General features: G+C 43.4%; 1 protein-coding gene across 3 annotated transcripts in view; it reads right to left on the reverse strand.

The window, feature by feature from the left end:
• Window positions 1–19,031, reverse strand: part of RPN2 (ribophorin II) — a 60,438-nt gene that overhangs the window by 27,374 nt on the left and 14,033 nt on the right. For all 3 annotated transcript variants that reach the window (XM_008018042.3, XM_008018029.3, XM_037982788.2), the window contains exons 3-9: window positions 15,817–15,912; window positions 15,085–15,260; window positions 10,399–10,474; window positions 9,458–9,592; window positions 6,915–7,091; window positions 4,178–4,296; window positions 822–927 (exon numbers count right to left, since the gene is read on the reverse strand). In XM_008018042.3, coding sequence (XP_008016233.2) covers window positions 822–927; window positions 4,178–4,296; window positions 6,915–7,091; window positions 9,458–9,592; window positions 10,399–10,474; window positions 15,085–15,260; window positions 15,817–15,912 — 885 coding nt within the window. The remainder of the gene's footprint in view (window positions 1–821; window positions 928–4,177; window positions 4,297–6,914; window positions 7,092–9,457; window positions 9,593–10,398; window positions 10,475–15,084; window positions 15,261–15,816; window positions 15,913–19,031) is intronic.

Raw genomic sequence — 19,031 nt, forward strand, 5'->3', positions numbered from 1 at the left:
AATGCATGACCCGAATCCGATCATGAAGAAACATCAGACAAACACAAACTGAGAGATATTCTACAAATTGAGAGCCAGTCCTCTTCAAGCGTCAAGGTCATGAAACACAAAGAAACCATCTTAAATTGGAAGTAAGAAAGTAGGAAAATGTGTAACTCATCTTAAATAAACTTCTATCTAAAAAGATTACAATGAAAGCCACGGTGCCAGATGGGGTAAATTTCAATTAGCTGGGAAAAATACTCATGTGAACTACCTCATTCCCACAAAGCATCAGGTATACAAGGCTTTCTATCCTTAAAGCTACTTTGACCTTTAACCCAGCTAGAGGTAGCTAAACATCTGAAACACAGTTCATTATGAAAGATTACCGATTTTCTTTTATCCTTTACCCAAATAGCTTCATTATAGTGTTATATATGTGTCATTTGATGCTTTTTGTCATCTACTTGGCATCAAGCACTTTTCTAAACCCACCAAAGCCTATCACACAAAACACTTTAAGAGTTTAAGCCTCGGTGGAATTATGGGTGATTTTTATTTTTTCCACTAACTAAATTTCATGTAAGATAGTAATGCTAAATTATAATGGAAAATGAAAAACTTACAAGTAAAATAAAATTCACTATGACCAAGTTCTTGAGTTACTGCCTTGGCTAAGTCTGTCAAACAGCAAAGATTGAATGCAGCCCTCGCTCCACATAAACGCAATAACTTGGTTGTAGATAAAAGTCAATGGACCAGATGATTAATACAGTGTCAGTGTGGCCATTTCCTTGGATATACTAACATGGCAATGGGAAGGAAAGAAAAACACTTACCTCTACGGTATTTGCAATGTAACGGTTGTCACCTTCAACTTTGACAAGGAAGTCATAATAACCACTGGAAAATTTGACGTTCATGAAGTTTAGTTCAAAAACATCCCTGTTAAGAATGACAATGGGCTTAGCAAGAACTCAGGTAGGAAAGTCATGGATATAACAAACAGGAGCTACAAAATGTCTCCTGAAGACTGTTCAAGGCTAGCCCACTCCCTACCTTTTTGACTTCCCACCCCACTTGGGCAATCTCATGCTTATTTTATTTTATTTTATTTATTTTGAGACAGGTTGTCACTTTTATTTTATTTTGAGACAGGTTCTCACTCTGTCACCCAGGCTGGAGTACAGTGGCGCGATCACAGCTCACCACAGCCTCAAACTCCTAGGCTCAATTGATCCTCCCACCTCAGCCTCCCCAAAAGTTGGGACGGCAGGCACACCCCATCACGATAATTTTGGGTTTTTTTTGTAGAGACAGGGTCCTGAGATCAAGTGATCCACACGCCTCAGCCTCCCTAAGTGCAGGCTGGGGCGTGAGCCACTGTGCCCAATCCTCATGCTTAATCACAGATTGGAATGTGGAGAAAAGTATCTAAAATGAACACCTCTAGGTTTCCTACATTTTCTTTTCCTTTGTTACTCCCACCACTCCTAAAATTCAAACTCCTTCTGGTAGCTTTCCACAGTGTAATGTAAAATTGGGAAGTTTTTTTTACAGTATGATCCCAATTATGTTTTACAATGACAACAACAAAAATGTAGAAGAAAATACTCCAAAATGTACAAAGAGGTTGGTGTACGATAGTATAATTGTGGCTAATTTTTTGGTATAATTTCGACCTTTCCATGCTTATGATTAAGAAATGCATTTTCTCTCTAAAATTGAAAACTCCTGATCTCAATAACTTACAAACTAATTTAACACTTCAAAAAGTTCCATACAGGGCCAGTGGCTCATGCCTGTAATCCCAGCACTTTGGGAGGCCGAGGCAGGCGGGTCACTTTTGGTCAGGGGTTCAAAACCAGCCTGGGCAACATGGTGAAACCCCATCCCTACTACAAATAAAAAAAAATTAGCCGGGTGTGGTGGCGGGTGCCTGTAATTCCAGCTAATTGGGAGACTGAGGCAGGAGAATTCTTTGTACCTGGGAGGCAGAAGTTGCAGTGAACTGAGATCATGCCACTGCACTCCAGCCTGGGCAACAGAGTGAGACTGTCTCAAAAAAAAAAAAAAAAAGGCAGTTAGCTGGGAAAAACACTAATTCATATAAAAATTGACCCTTAATTTTTTTCTTTTAGAGACAGGTCTTACTATGTTGCCCAGACTGATCTTAAGCTCCTCAGTTCAAATGATCTTCCTGCCTCAACCTCCAAGTAGCTGGGACTACAAGTACCTGCTACTGTGCCCAGCTTTACCTTTAATTTTTTGTTTTTGTTTTTGAGACAGAGTCTCTCTCTGTCACCCAGGCTAGAATGATATGGTATGATCATGGCTCACTACAGCCTAGACCTCCCAGCCTCAAGCGATCCTCCCACCTCAGCCTCCCAAGTAGCCGGAACTATAGGCGAGCCACCATACCCAGTAAATTGGGCCTTAGTTTTTAAAAAATTACATAGCAATAATATGCAGTCACTGAAAATCATTGTAAAGGCCGGACATGGTGGCTCACACATGTAATCCCAGCACTTTGGAGGCTGAGGTGGGAGGAGCACCTGAGGTCAAATGCCTGTAATCCCAGTCACTCGGGACGCTGAGGCAGTTAAGAGACCAGCCTGGCCAACATGATAAAACCCCATCTCTACTGAAAATACAAAAATTAGCCAGGTGTGGTGGCGGGTGCCTGTAATCCCAGCTACACGGGAGGCTGAGGGATTTGAACCTGGGAGGTGGAGATTGCAATGAGCCGAGAACACGCCATTGCACTCCAGCCTGGGCAACAAGAAGAAAACTCCATCTCAAAAAAAAAAAAAAAAAAAAAAAAATTGTAAAAGAATATTTAATCCTATAAAAAGAAGTTTGTGTTTGGGAGGCCGAGGTGGGTGGACCACGAGGTCAGGAGATTGAGACCATCCTGGCTAACACGGTGAAACCCCATCTTTACTAAAAATACAAAAAATTAGCCAGGCGTGGTGGCAGGCGCCTGTAGTCCCAGCTACTCGGGAGGCTGAGGCAGGAGAATGGTGTGAACCCAGGAGGCGGAGCTTGCAGTGAGCCGAGATCGTGCCACTGCACTTCAGCCTGGGCGACAGAGCGAGACTCTGCCTCAAAAAAAAAAAAAGAAGTTTGTGGCACATTGTTACATATAAAGCATATCCTGATTTTTTTTTTTTTTTTTTTAAATAGAGATGGAGCCTCACTCTGTCACCCAGGCTGGAGAGCAATGGCGCCATCTCAGCTCACTGCCAACCTCTGCCGCCCGGGTTGAAGCGATTCTCTTGCCTCAGCCTCTGAAGTAGCTGGGACTATAGGCGTGTGCCACGACGTCTAATTTTTTGTATTTTTAGTAGAGACAGGGTTTTCGCCATGTTGACCAGGCTGTTTTTGAACTCCTGACCTCAAGTGATCCACCCACCTCGGCCTCCCAAAGTGCTGGGATTACAGGCGTGAGCCACTACACCCAGCCCCCATCTCTAATTTTTAAAAAAATTTTTTAAAAAGGCCAGGTGCAGTGGCTCACACCTGTAATCCCAGCACTTTGGAAGGCCGAGGTGGGTGGATTACTTGAGGTCAGGAGTTCGAAACCAGCCTGGCCAACATGGTGAAACCCTGTCTCTACTAAAAACACAAAAAATTAGCCAGGCATGGTGGCGGGCACCTGTAATCCCAGCTAGTCGGGAGGCTGAGGCAGGAGAATTGCTTGAATCCAGGAGGCAGAGTTTGTGGTGAGCTGAGATGGCACCATTGCGCTCCAGTCTGGGCAACAAGAGCAAAACTCCGCCTCAAAAAAAAAAAAAAACAAAAGTTAGCAAAAGTTATCTCTGAATGGTAGAATTATGGGTGAGTTACATTTTCTTTTTTGTGTTTTTCTGTATTTTTCCTATAATAAACATTTATCGAAAAAAATCGATAAATATTAAATTTTAAAATAGCTACTTATATCACAACGACAAGACAGAGTCAACTAGAAATAGAGAATGAAACAGTAAAACCAAATGATCTTCATTTTAAAAATCATTTTCTTATATTTAATTGTAGGCTTTTGATACCAGTAGATCAAATTTACCTAACTGAAACTTCGGTAAATTTGGTTTTATGATCATGGTGACATCTATATTAATCTGTTACACTGGCTGCAGGCTAACTTTCCAAAACAAAGAGGTCAGGGCCCTGCCAAAACATGGTCAAGACTTACCCTACAGGAGTGAAGGATGTCTTCTGGAGGACAGTGGCTCTGGAAGCAATGGATTTAGCATGTTCTAGTTTAACAGTGGCCTGAGTCAGAGGCTGAGACAAAACATTGGTGACTTGCAACTGGAAATAAATAAAAAATTATTTGTTACAACAAAGGCTACAGGAGCAGAGAATTTTGTTACTGGGGTGCTTTATCTATAGGTTGTAAGCTCTGCAGGAGAGCAAACCCCCTGCTTTGGGAAATCTTCACAGACCTTGGGTCTGCTGCCTAATCCTAAAATGGATTATTACAGGTGTGAGTCACCACACCCGGTCAATATATTTCCTTCTTTCTGATTCCCTATTCTATCCACTCTGCTACAGAATCTTTAAAAGAATTTATCAGACTGGGCATGGTGGCTCACGCCTGTAATTGCAGTGCTTTGGGAGGCTGAGTCAGGAGGATCACTTGATGCCAGGAGTTCAAGACCAACGTGGGCAACATGGCAAGACGCCGTTTCTACTAAAAAAAAAAAAAACAAACAAAAAAACCCACAGTTTTTTAAATTAAAAAATTAGCTGGGCATGGTGTCATGTGCTTATAGTCCCAGATACTCAAGAGGTTGAGGCAGGAGGATTGCTTGAGCCTAAGAGTTAGCATGAGCTATGACTGTGCCACTATACTCCAGCCTGGGAAACAGAGGGAAACCCTGTCTCTGAAAAAGAAAAAAATAAATGTCTCAGCCAGGCTGGGTGCAGTGGCTCATGCCTGTAACTGCAGTACTTTGGGAAGCTGAGATGGGAGTGATTATCATTTAAGGCCAGGAGTTTGGGACCAGCCTGGGCAACACAGTGAGACCTTGTCTCTACCAAACAAATAAATAAATAAATCAGCCAGAAAAATACTTTAGGATGCTACCAGCAATGGGAAAATTAAAGAAATATGGATAACATTAATAACTATCATTTGTTGAAAGTCAACTACAAGCATATACCAGGCTGGGCCCTTTACATATATTCTCCTATCAATTGTATGACACAGATAGAATAATCCTTATTGCACAGGTGAAGAAACAAGCCATAAGAGGTTAAGGGACTGCCAAAGGTCACGTGGCCGGTTAAGTAGTTGAGCCAGGACTCAAACCATCTATTTAGTTTCCGAGTCAATTATTTTTCCACTTTGTCCTCTTAGCCCCTCTTGACTCACAGCAAACTATGTTCATCGGGTTACTTTCTACCCAAGTCTTTGTTGAGGGTATACAAGTTGTATGTAGAGAGAAAATGGGCAATTTTGAAGAACAGGGTACTCACTCAGGAGGCTATCTGCAGGGGCCACCAAAGTAGATCTAATGGGACAGACAGGACTGTCCTAAGTGGAAACCCAACACTTAGACATAAATAAAATGCTAATTTCTCACGAAGATCTTAGCTTATCACTGGTTCCCAAACAACAGCAACAAAATGCCTCATTTGAGATGAAAGTTCTAAGCATATTCAAGATCTGTGCATTTGCTCTGTTCAAAGAGTTAACACAAAGGAGAAGTCTATGCTTACTGCTGAGTGAAAGGGAGGACTGTGCTATAAAGAGGCAAAAAGATATCTCATCAGGACCAGGAAAGAAGAGAACTGATCAACCATAAACACCAGAATTACTTGAGAATTAAAACAGCTGTTGTAAAACAATATAGTTAGAAAATTTGGGTACTGGAGGAAGTCTATGCTGCAGTGGGCCATGATCGTGCCACGGCATCCCAGCCTGCATGATACAGCGAGACCCTGTCCAAAAAAACAAAACAAAATAAAAAAATACGACAAAGAAAGTTTGGTATTGGGAAATGCATTTTAGAAGCAAGACTTTTCTATACATCTGGAGTTACAGACCTAGAAATGCAATATTCCTGCACTTATTGAAAGCCTGTACTTTTTTTTTTTTTTTTGAGACAGGGTCTCGCTCTGTCACCAGGCTAGAGTACAGTGCCGCAATCTCGGCTCACTGCAACCTCCGCCTCCCGGGTTCAAGTGATTCTCCTGTCTCAGCCTCCCAAGTAGTTGGGACTACAGGTGCATGCCATGCCCTGCTAATTTTTGTATTCTTAGTAGAGAGATGGGCTTTCACCATATTGGCCAAGATGGTCTCAATCTCTTGACCTCGTGATCCGCCCGCCTCGGCCTCTCAAAGTGCTGGGATTACAGGCGTGAGCCACTACGCCCAGCCAAGCCTGTACTATTTAAAATCCTCTAGGGAGAGGCCAGGCACGGTGGCTCATACCTGTAATCTCAGCACTTTGGGAGGCTAGTTCAAGGCCAGCCTGGCCATCATGGCAAAACCCCATCTCTACTAAAAATACAAAAATTAGCCAGGCATGGTGGTGTGTGCCTGTGATCCCAGCTACTTGGGAGACTGAGGAACAAGAATCACTTGAAACCAGGAGGTGGAGGCAGCAGTGAACCAAAGTCATGCCACTACTCTCCAGCCTGGGTGACAGAGCAAGACTCTGTCTCAAAAAAAGCAATAAAAATTAAAATTAAAAATCCTCTAGGAAAAAAAAATTTTTTTAAATAGAGTTGAAGCGTTCTGTGGCTAGTTCACCCAGTGGTCACGTCTCCATTTCAAGGCTCAGGGAAATGAGCCTTGCCCTCCATTTAATGGGTATGTCCTTGTAAGGGCTACAACTGGCTGTGACCATAGTCCCGATTTCTGAAAGCCTTCCACTAGGAATGACAATCAGAGGGGCACACTTTGGGGATGAATGTCTTACCCTCAGGATAGCCTGTTCGTGAGTGTCGGAAGCAGAGCCCTCGGGCACAACCACAACCGGCACGTGGTAGCGATTATGGGAAAGCACAGCAGCCGCAGAGGCCATGCTGAAGGCTTCGGAGAGGGACTCAAAGTTCTTCTTGCTGAAGATTGCGTTCATCAGCTGGATGACCTGATCCTGAAAGAAACATGAAATGCAGCCGTTTCTCTTCCTCTGCTGGGAATGTGGGAGGGCCACTGCTGTAGAGGAAAGTCACTCCTTATCTGTTTCAGGTGTTCACATGGGAGGTCTTTTGGTCAATGATCCAAATTCGTAGATGGAGAAAACACAAATATTCTGCATTTAAACTTAGAACTTGGATGTGGTTGTTTTTTTCCCATCTTCCGTTATAAACTGAAATTCATGATTCGTCAGTTATTTAATAAGTGCTTACTATACAGGCCAGGCGCGGAGACTCATGCCTATAATCCCAGCACTTTGGGAGGCCAAGGCGGGTGGATCACTTGAGGTCAGGAGTTCGAGACCAGTCTGGCCAACATAGTGAAAAACCCCATCTCTACTAAAAATACCAAAATTAGCCAGGCATGGTGGCGGGCGCCTATAATCCCATCTACTCAGGAGGCTGAGGCACGAGAACTGCTTGAACCCAGGAGGCGGAGGTTGCAGTGAGCCAAGATCGCACCACTGCACTCCAACCTGGACGACAGAGAAAGACTGTCTGAAAAAAAAAATCATAATAATGCTTACTACACAAATGCAGGGTAATTCCAGATAACTACTGAGATATGAAACTATATTATGAAATACACATAATAGTAATTATTTGTTAAATGTCTATATACGCCAGGCATCATGATAGGTGCTTTATTAACTCAAATTTTGACAAAAACTATAAAAGACTGGTATTATCAATGTTTCCCAAAAAATGAAACTGAGGCTAAAGGAGGCTAAGTAATTTCTGCAAGTTACAACGACATTAGCAAGACCAACATTCAATTGTAGGATTGTTTGTCTCCGAAGTCCTACAAGATTTTCTTTATTAAAGGTTCCCATCATCCTCCCAGCTAAGCTACCTTTCCTTCCAACCTACTTGTAAGTAGTACATTGAGGCAAAGTTTTTATTTATAACACCAAGCGTTATAGCTAAAATGTACATTAAAAATAAACTAAAATAACTCTCCATTAAGAACTAATGGGCTGCTTAGAGGGGAAAACTAAAAGCAGTTTTTTTTTTTAAAGTGGAACCTAAAAGGCATTACTAAAATTCTGGAGGTTGTTTGCTTAGGAGGAAACATTTTCCCCTTCAATCAGTTTTGTTTTTTAAAATCTACCATCCAACCAAAGAGCTCTCTTATTCCTGACAGTGTTATTCACAGTCAACATGAAAGAATTTTCTTTAATTGGACCAATTACAATTTTCCATTACTAGGCTGCTGACATGTTAAAATGGGTGACTGTTCACCAGAACTGTTGTGTCAAAAGCAGTGACAGCGAAATTACTCCAGCCAAGTACCTGGTTAGCAGCAGCTTGGAAATAAAGGAAGAAAATGTTTAAGTTGTATATGTACAATATCATTAATTCATCTACTTTACTGTGTATAGGACAATCGGCAAACAATCTGTACCCCAAGACCCCACACTCTTGCACTTTCACCCATAACAGAAATTAAAAGGGAGTATATTTCTAGACCTGCTACACTTAGGACAAAGGAAGAGACACAAAAAGAATGCAAACACTTGAATAACTTATTTGACCATATCCTCTGGAGAAAATATGAAATTAATTCCAATTATCCAAGACAGATAATTATTTACTTAAAGAAACTTGGCACAAAACTCGTAATGCATAAAGAAATGAAAAGTTCTCACTTAAAACCCAAATCTCTCCTCCTAAAATTTAAATAAAAGCAGCTTGTATTTTAAGTACTTTAGATTAAGGGCTGGTAACTTCTTACAGACAAGGGGTACAAAGATGGTCCTACTCAAAAAGACTTCCCACATGCATTCCAACTAAAGGTTCTTTCAGGTTAACAACCTCCTCTTGAGAAAAAGAATGAACTCTTGGCGGATGTGTGATAGACACACATGCCTCTCAGTGAACTATGTCCACCAGCAAAGATTAGCTAAGATTTAGCCGTTGCTGAGGATAAGGGGGAGGGAGGAGAAGCAATTATGAGCCCAGGGAAGGATGTGAATGGGCCACCAGAGTGGAAAGCATTCAGGAGACAAGCAGAAAGGGGTATTGGGAAGTAAGGGAGATGAAACAGGAGTAATACACGTGGCTTCCTTGATATTACCTCGTGACACGTACATACCCCATTTAAAGCAAGTGTGGTTTGTTTACACGTCTGTCTCACTAGCAACCCATTTCTTCAAGACAGGCATTACATCTTTCTATTTCTCATTCTTAATCCCTAACCCAGGACACTGAGTAACAACATCCCAAGGTATATCTGAACATTCCTCTCTAATAAAAGCTATCCTTAGCAGATAAAGCTGATGACCCCTTCGGGTTTCATGCCTGAAAACTGTTAGATGGGTACCTCCTTAATGGATGGCTCAGTCCCCACATGATCCATGAGCTTGTAGGTGGCAGCCACAAACAACGCTGTTGTTTCCAGTCCTTCTTCAAACTGGAGATACACGCCCCCCAGTTCATCCAGGCGAGCAACAAGGTCCTGCCATAACAAAACAGAAACATGCTGGATGTCAAGTAACAGCAGAAATGAGATGCACGAACCACTGTCAACCCCACTGCAGACAGCTTCGTGACATCTCTCACTCTAAATCTGAAGACCATCTCAGTCACTTAATACTTTCTCAAAAATGGTCCTTAGGCAGAGTAAAGTATATCAAACAGACATTTAAGGAGAGCAGTGTCTTCTGCACTTCTGGGAGGGTTCCTTCCTTGGCCCCGTGTATGCAGGTCCAAGCTTAGGAGTCATGGCAGGGAAGGCTCCAGCTACTTTGGGTGGAAGGCCAGTGGGCCAGGCTGCCGTGCACCCAGGAAGCATCGTGACACAGATGGAGTCCATGGCCATCCATCTGAATACAACCTACAAAGCATGGCGTTTCCCAGAATTTCTTAATGCTCCAAAAGACAAAGAGAGACACACTGCTCTCCAAGGCAACATGACTAGGCAACCAACATGTCTGTGAAGCATCCAGTGAAAACACCATCAGGACTGCTTGTCAGCCCTGCCAGGCAGTCCATGAAAGAGGCCCCAGAGGAGCATGATATTCTGGACAAAGGCAAGGATAGAGCAATAATAAAAACCACCATCACCATGTCCTGAGCATCTATTATGTAATAGGTACAAATATTGCTCAGGACACAGTACCCTAATACAAAGAACACAAGTGTGCCATGGATATAAGAAGCAATGTAACTGATCCTAACAGATCATGTATGGCTATCTGCAAGACTCTTCTACAGCGTATCAAAGATAGGAGCTGGGAAATGTATTTGGCAAAAGATTCACACCTCAATCTCCTCCACGATGCTCCTCAGGTCAGCCTGCTGGGACAGGTGGGATGCTGTCTGCAGAGCCTGGACCGTTCTGGAAGGTAAAGAGTAGAACCCCAATGAATGGCAAGTCTTCTTTCATCTACTCACCCCTTCCCATACTTGGACACTTTCACAAATATCCCACTCTTGTTCTTTAGAAGTACAAGTTGGTCTCAGCCTTTAAGGAGTTTACTTATAATCCAGTTAGGATAGGTATGACAAAACCCAGAAAAGATCATCACAGCTGAGAAGGCAACCCAGGCAACAGAACTGGCAAGAAGCGTGGACCTTGGGCCAGGCACAGTGGCTCACGCCTGTAATCCCAGCACTTTGGGAGTCTGAAGCAGGCAAATTCCTTGAGCCCAGGACTTCAAGACCAGCTTGGGCAACATGGTGAAACCCCATCTCTACTTAAAATACTGAAAATGAGCCAGGTATGGTGGCGTGTGCTTGTAGTCCCAACTACTTGGGAGGCTGAGGTGGGAGGATCGCTTGAGCCCAAGATGCAGAGGTTGCAGTGAGCCACTGCACTCCAGCCTGAGCAACAGAGTGAGACCCTGGCTCAGAAGAAAAAAAAAAGATTGAAACAAAATTCACATAAAATTAACGATTTTAAAGTGAACAATGCAGGGATGCTTACTATATTCACAATGTTGTGCAACCACCACCTGTCTAGTTCCCAAATATTTCCATCAGCCTAAAATAAAACCCACTGGTTGAGCATGGTGGCTCACACCTGTAATCTCAATACTTTGGGAGGCTGAGGCAGGAGGATCACTTAAGCCTGGGGGTTAGAAACCAGCCTGGGCAATATAGTGAGACCTCATCTTCACAAAAAATTTAAACATTAGCTGGATCACTTGAGCTAGGGAGGTCAAGGCTTCAGTGAGCCGTGAATGCACCACTGCACTCAGTCTAGGTGACAGAGTGAGACCCTGTCTCCAAAAAAATAGATAAACAAAACCCACTGAACAGTTTCTCCCCATTGTGTCTCCCCTTTGCCCCCGGCAACCAGTAATCCATGTTCTAGCTCTACGGATTTGCCTACTCTGCTGTTTCATAGAAATGGAATCATACAATCTGCATCCTTTTATGTCTGGCTTCTTTCGCTCAGCAGAATGTTTTCAAGGCTCGTCCATGTTGTAGCATGTATCTGCACTTCATTCCTTTTTATGGCTTATTCGTATAATTTTATCTATAATTCTGGAAGATAAACTTTTTAAGATGGAACATGATAGGTGTATACATGTAAGACTTGTTAGATTCTGTTCTCTTAAAGCAGATAATTTGGAAAACATAAATGCTGCTTTTCTGGATAAAACGGGGAAAGGAGAGGCCCCCTGGTGGTTAAACGACTGCTACTGCCACCCCAATGGTTTCCTAATTCCTAAGAGATGACTGGGCCCTTGTGTAAAACCTCCACTTACCAAGTCAATGTGTCAAGGAATGTAGAGCAAGAATCTGTCTGCTTATGTCAAGATCATAACAATTTAGATTCTCTCCATGGGAAACTAATTCCATTAAGATGACAAGTTGGAAAACAGCAGAGTCACAATTTACAGAGAGACAAGCCCTAGAGTACTCAACGACACCTATGGGATGCTTGTTGTTATAATAATACATTTGAGAAAATGAAACCTGAATTTCCAAACGAGATAAAAATCACACATCTGCCTGTGATAAATGCTGTGCTCAGAAAAGGGGGTTAAGATAGCCCAGAAAGAACTTCTCAATTAAGATATCATTTTTTTCTCTTTGGAATGAGCAAGTGCTGTGTGGTAACAACCTCAGAAGTTTTAGAACGAAATTAATCCACTGAGTTTTAGAAAGTTTTGTCACTGACTTTAATTACTTATTCCCCAGCCAGCAATTTCTTTTTCTCTGGAGCATAGTACTGTATTCAAACATTAAGAAAGCAGATCTTATCTTGCTAATATATAGCAGATGATTCAGAGAAACTGATTTATGAGAGACAACAATGAGATCTTCTCAGATGGTTCATTCAAACTTACAAGTATTTTCTTGTTTTCCATTCAAGACAAGTTTACAAACATTCACTTCCTAGAAAAAGCCTATTTAAATATAGAAGGCCCACTTAGAAGAGTTCTAATTTATATCAGATTGCCTTTAATAGGGCAAATTAGTAGTAATATAAGGCATCCGACCAGTTGGATTTCACAATGACCCTATGAGCCATTCTTCAGGTTTGCATATGAAAACACTGAGGCTTAGTGGGGCTAAACAACCCACTCATGGTTACAGAGGTTGAGTAGAAGAGTGGATTTGAACACACTTGTTTCTACTCTAAAGCATATGTTCTTCCTACCTATAAGCTTTCTACAAGACAGCAGAAACACAAAAGTATAGTTTCATCCTTTATTAACTCCTTTGGATACAGACCATGTGCCAGGCTCTCTAAGCACTGCAAATAAAGCTTATGGCTGGGTGTGGTGGCGCGTGATTATAATCCCAGCTACTCAGAAGGCGGAGGTGGGAGGATTGCTCAAGCCCAAGAGTTTGAGGTTGTATGATCACATTGCACTGCAGCCTAGATGACAGAGGGAGACACTGTCTCAAAAAAAAAAAAAAAAAGCTTATGATCTAACATACAAATAACAACGAAGGAAGTAACAAACTCTCTGAGAAAGGGGACCTGTTTGTTAGGAACCTAAGAAACAAATGGTGCAGAAAAGGAACTCCGTTTCCTACATGCTCACCAAGAACCAGGCACTGCGCTAGGGTCTTCACACCCTATTATCTCACTTGATCCTGTCAGGTGCTCTGATGTAAGAATTATGGGTTTCATTTTAAAGGCGAGGCTCAGAGAAATTAGAAATTTGGCCACAGTCACACAGCAAGGAAGGAAATAACTGGTGTTCAAATCTAAGTCGGTCTGACTCCAAAGTGGATGTACTTCCCTTGTACTTCTTCCTGCGGTTCTGGGGTTTTGAGGAAGGGGATTTTCCTTTCTGCTTGGAGGGAAATGGGAACTCTTTTTGTAGAAGGTCACATCAAAGTAAGGCACAGGCACTAACAGTGACATCATGGCATGAGATGATGGTGACTGGAGAAGCATTCCCCATGAGGGATTATGAGCAGAGATCAAAATATGTCACCTGAAATCAAAGGCCCAAAAGGGCCGAGCACTGGACAAAGTGTGTACAAAATGTCAGCCCCAGAGTCACTGATGATTGACCATGTGAATATGAGGAGGGGGTAAGGATGACATAGAGGAATGTCAACTGCCTGTGAACCCTGTCCTTAACAAAGCTTTAAGTTTACAGAAAAATCTGATTGTTAGCAAAAACACAAAAAACAAACAGAAAAACCTGAGAAACAATCTCACTGTTTTGAACGGGGGAATTGATATCACCAAACTCTTGCTAAACAACGAACAGGATTCCAGAAATGTACTCCACACCCTCCTTCAGGGTTGCAATTAAATGGTGAACACAAATAAAATAACAACAAAATTATTGTTTTAAATGAGGAGTTTCAGTGTTTTTTTTTTAAAAAAAAAAAACCATAACCGGCCTGGATAACACAGAGAGGCCCCATCTCCACTAAAAACAAAAAATTAGCTGGGCAGCCAGGTGCGGTGGCTCACACCTGTAATCCCAGCAATTTGGGAGGCCGAGGCAGGTGGATTGCTTGAGGTCAGGAGTTCAAGACGAGCCTGGCCAATGTAGTAAAACCCTGTCTCTACTAAAAATACAAAAATTAGCCAGGCGTGGTGGCGCGACTGTAATCCTAGCCACTGAAGACGCTGAGGCAGGAGAACTGCTTGAACTCGGGAGGCGGAGGTTGCAGTGAGCTGAGATCACATCACTGCACTCCAGCCTGGGTAACAGGGTAAGACTCCGTCTCAAAAAAAAAAAAAAAAAAAAAAAATTAGCCAGGCGGGGTAGTTTGCACCTGTAGTCCAGCTACTCGGGAGGCTGAGGCAGGAGGGTCACTTGAGCCCAGATTTCAAGGCTGCAGTGAGTTGTGATCATACCATTGCACTTCAGCCTGGGTGACAGAGTGAGATCCTGTCTCTAAATAAATAAAAATTTGAAACTACATATATTATCACTTAAGAGCTTAGCAAAAAACACCCTGGAGTTATAACATTTCCATTTATAACAAACAGGTAAGGTGCTTCTCCTTCATCTAAGCTTTTTGCAGAGTAGTAGAGTCTGATTCCTAGAACACTCCACCCTCTGAGCAACCACCTCTCCCACCAGATGCTACCTCTCACAACTTCCAGGGATCCTGGAGCCAGCACTTTGCAGAGGCTCCACTGCCAACATGCCATCCTGCCCTGGCCAAGCCTCAACAAAACATGCACATGGCTCCTTCTGAGTTATCTGCCCTTGCTCTAGCCCTCCAGCCTCACAAGGCAGCTGGATCTCTAGGTGATGGCGTGCTGATGCTCTGGCTCAGCACTTGCCTTCTGTTTGCAAGGCGTGCAGAAGACTGCGTCCATGTGAGCTCCACGAGAACAGGGACCTTACCTGCCTTCGTGCAATCATGCCTGCGGTACCTTACACAGCACCTGGCACACAGAAGTATTTACTGAAGTACTTGCCCAGGAAGTATTTGCTGATCCAATGAATGAGCCCTCTTAGGATAGGGCCCGAGACAAATGAAGCCTGAGAAGTGCTCAAGATGACAACTCACGCCAGCACAGTCTCCTCCTTGCTGAGACGAGCAGTAAGGGCACTGAGTGCTTCTTGGGATGCCAAAGGAAGGCCAAAGCCGCTTAGAGCTGCAACTGCATGGTAGATCTGGGTAACAGATGAGTCCTCACTGACAGCTGCCAGAAGCAGATCTTTGGTCTCATTTGAAATAGAGATCTAAGAAAGAATTGGCAGACACAGAGTTTTAGAACAGGTCTTGGCAATTTGTGGCAGGCATGGCAAAGACAGGATGCAGAGCAGCTGCCAAAGTCACCTCCGCCTCATGTATGCTGATTCCCCTCTAATCCCCAGATACCAGGATGAAATGTTTGTAAAACCTCGGTACGACACCCCCATCTGAAAAGATGCTGACAAATTACCTACTTATACGGTTCTCCTGTGTTCAATAAAATGACTTTCCAGAAACTTCATGTAGGGGTACACTTTGAACAGTTTTAAATGTTAAAGGGAGATGGAAAGGAAAAAATCAAGATCTCCCAGAAGAAAGGCAAAAACTATATGAAAAGGTTATTTAAAACCCTTGAAAAGTAAAAACTTAGAAGAAACATAAACTACACTTTCTTAAGGAAAAGCAACGGACTCTCCGCAACAATGGACTCTCATTGTTAAAAAAAGGATTTTTGACATGACCCTTCCCCTTTAAAAATGCACTATTTTTTTTTTTTTTTTTAAATAGTTAAAAGTCATTGTCAGTGTAGGAACCCAGACTCACCTCACATCCTGAGAGGGCCTGGCTGGCCTGGGCGGCGTAGAAGAGGGAATCCACATTGCTGGGATCAAGGTTAGATCTGATGTAGGTACATGCTTTCTACACAGCAGGGAAAAGTCAGTGTTAAGTGGTGATACATGTAGTGAACCAGGAAAAGCAAAGGCATTTTTAGATAACATTCGAAGTCATTATAGATGGCTTGAAGAAGGAGCTACATGAATTTAGTTTTTAAGTAGTTACTTTCCATAGGACACGGTTTTACTCAAAATTGCTGACTTCGTACAAACAAACAGCAATAAGTCTAAAGGCACTTGAGTCCTTCTGAATCTTAGAAAGGAAAGAAGGAAACCACTTCCCGAATCACCTGTCTGGCCATGGCCTGTGCTGGGTATTTATGAAGCTCTTCGTTTTAATGACATAACGACCCTTTGGTAGAGATTATCACTATCCCCATTTACCTGAAAAAGAAACTGGGGCTTGAAATTGGTAAGTAATCTGATGAAGGTGACAAAGTCTCTTCTGATTCCAACTGTACTGGCATCTCCACTTAGATGTCACCAAGGCCAAGTCAGGCTCAATAAATGTAAAATGAGCTTAAGGCTGGGTGCAGTGGCTCACATCTGTAATCCCAGGCCTTTGGGAGGCTGAGGCAGGAGGACCGCTTGAGCTCAGGAGTTCGAGAACAGCCTGGGTAACATGGTAAGATCCCATCTCCACAAAAAATTCAAACATTAGCTGAGCAGGTGGCGGGTGCCTGTGGTCCCAGCTACCTGGGAGGCTGAGGTAGGAGGACTGCTTGAAGTTGAGGCTGCAGTGAGTCATGCTCATGCCACTACACTCCAGCCTGGGAGACAAAGTGAGACTCAGTCCCCCAAAAAATAAAAATAAAAAATAAAATGAGCTTAAAACTTTCTATTTCTTCACCAGGACTTCCCAGCTCATGCACAGGTAACGCCATGCATCCAGCAACCCAAACCAGAAATCTGGGAACCATCCTTGACTTTTCCCTACCCCTCCAAGACTATCAAGTCTACCTCTTTTTCATTTCTCAGGCCCAGTCCCGCCTCTGGTTTCTGTCACTGCCTTAGGGCAGGCCCTTGGCCTTTCTCACCTAGATTGTCCCAGTAATCTCCTAAGTGGTCTAAAGCCATGCAATCCATTCTGCACACTGCTTCAAGACTGATCTTCACAAAATACAAGTGTAACCGTGTTGCTCTACCTTTAAAACCCTCCAGTGGTTCCCTATTTTTCTCAACAAGATCCAACTTCTGACACAGCATGAAAGGCCCTCATGACTGACCCTCCCTCTCCATGCTGCCTTCATCACCATAGCCCTAATTCCAACTCCAAAATCTTACCCTCCAGCCTCCTGCAGCTATACCACGCTCTCGCCATTTCACATTTGACGCTGCTACCCACCCTGCCGGGAGCACCTTTTCCTTGTCCTTCCTGCCAGCCAAACCAGGCCCTACCTTCAACTCTGCTCAGATGTTCACCTCTTCCAGACAGTCCTCCCAGAAGAGGCCAGGTATCCACCCTCTCAAGTGCTCCCCCAAAGCACATACCACACCGTACTTACTAGTTCCCCCAGTGACTAGTGGCCCAAGATCAGGGACTTTGCCGAATGCCCATCACAGTGACTGGCACAGAGGAAGCACATCACAAAACCCCCAAACTCCTGGTACTGCGACTCTCCTCGACTCCAAGAAACAGTATCAAACCATTAGACTACCAATATTTTGGTTGAAGTAATATAAAATTCAGCTATTCAAAAAGATGTGGTAATAGTAACAGTTAAAAGTGGGTGCTGGTTGGGCACAGTGGCTCACGCCTATAATTCTAAAACTTTAGGAAGGTGAGGCTGAAGAATTGTTTGAGGCTGCGGTGAGCTGTGATTGCACCACTGCAGTCTGGCATGGGTGGCAGGGCAACAACCTGTCTCAAAAAAAAGAAAAAGGCTGGGCACGGTGGCGCACACCTGTAATCTCAGCACTTTGGGAGGCCAAGGCGGGCGGATCACGAGGTCAGGAGATCAAGACCATCCTAGCTAACACAGTGAAACCCCATCTCTACTAAAAATACAAAAACAAAATTAGCCAGGCATGGTGGCGGGCACCTGTAGTCCCAATTACTCGGGAGGCTGAGGTAGAAGCGTGAACCTGGGAGGTGGAGCTTGCAATGAGCCAAGATCACACCACTGCACTCCAGCCTGGGCGAGAAAGTGAGACTCTGTCTCAAAAAAAAAAAAAAAAAGGGGGATGCTAGGCGCGGTGGCACTTGTCTGTAGTTCCAGCTACTCAGGAGGCTGAGGCAGGAGAGTCACTTGAACCCAGGAGGCGGAGGTTGCAGTGAGCCGAGATCGTGCCACCACACTCCAGCCTGGACGACAGAGACTCCTTCTCTCCCGCCAAAAAAAAAAGTAGGGGGTGCTCCTGGAGAGTAGGACAGGGTGGAGGGCAGGGGCAGCACGCTGCCTTTCACTAACAGCTATTTTGTATTGTCCAATGTTTTACTGTGTGTACATGCTACTCCAACCAAAACTTTTTTTTTTAATTTTATGAATGAATTTTTTTTTTTTTTTTTTTTGCATCAATTAGGGATCTGAAGAGAACAAGTAAAGCTACTCAAAGAGCCCTAGCAGTGGAATGCGAGGAAGCTGAAAACGTGTGCTTTGTCGCCATCTGGTGCTGTAACAATGGAACAACACTGGAGACCCCAAAACAATGACTACGGTTACTTCTACCTCTACCATTACCTCCTTCTGAGCACTTAAAATGTGTCAAAAGCTGTTCCAAGTGCTTTATGTGCATTTTCCATTTAATCCCCAATCTATCTCATGCATCGGGCATTCTTATTACCTTAAGTTTACAGATAAGAAAACTGAGGCATTAGAAAGGCAAAGTAACCTGTCCAAAGTCACTCAGCTTTTAACTAGGGGAACTAGAATTCCCTGGCTCCAGAATAGCCTGGCTCTGGTGTCTGAGCTATAAAACCTCTACTTCTCAAGAGCCCACTAAAAGCAATCTATTCTGGAGTAAGACAAGCATCATTCCCACACTTTGCAAAGGCAAATCAAGGTAAACCGGTCCAGCGTTCAGTGGCTTCAAAGCCCAAGATGTTGACAGCAGAGTTCACAGAGCAGCAGAAGCAGGGAGACCTCCCAGAACTGCTCAGCCTGCTCAGCGAGCCCACCCAGTGCTGAGGCTTCAGCCAGCCAC

Source organism: Chlorocebus sabaeus, chromosome 2, assembly GCF_047675955.1.
Source record: "Chlorocebus sabaeus isolate Y175 chromosome 2, mChlSab1.0.hap1, whole genome shotgun sequence".
In the NCBI taxonomy this organism is placed as follows: Eukaryota; Metazoa; Chordata; class Mammalia; order Primates; family Cercopithecidae; genus Chlorocebus; species Chlorocebus sabaeus.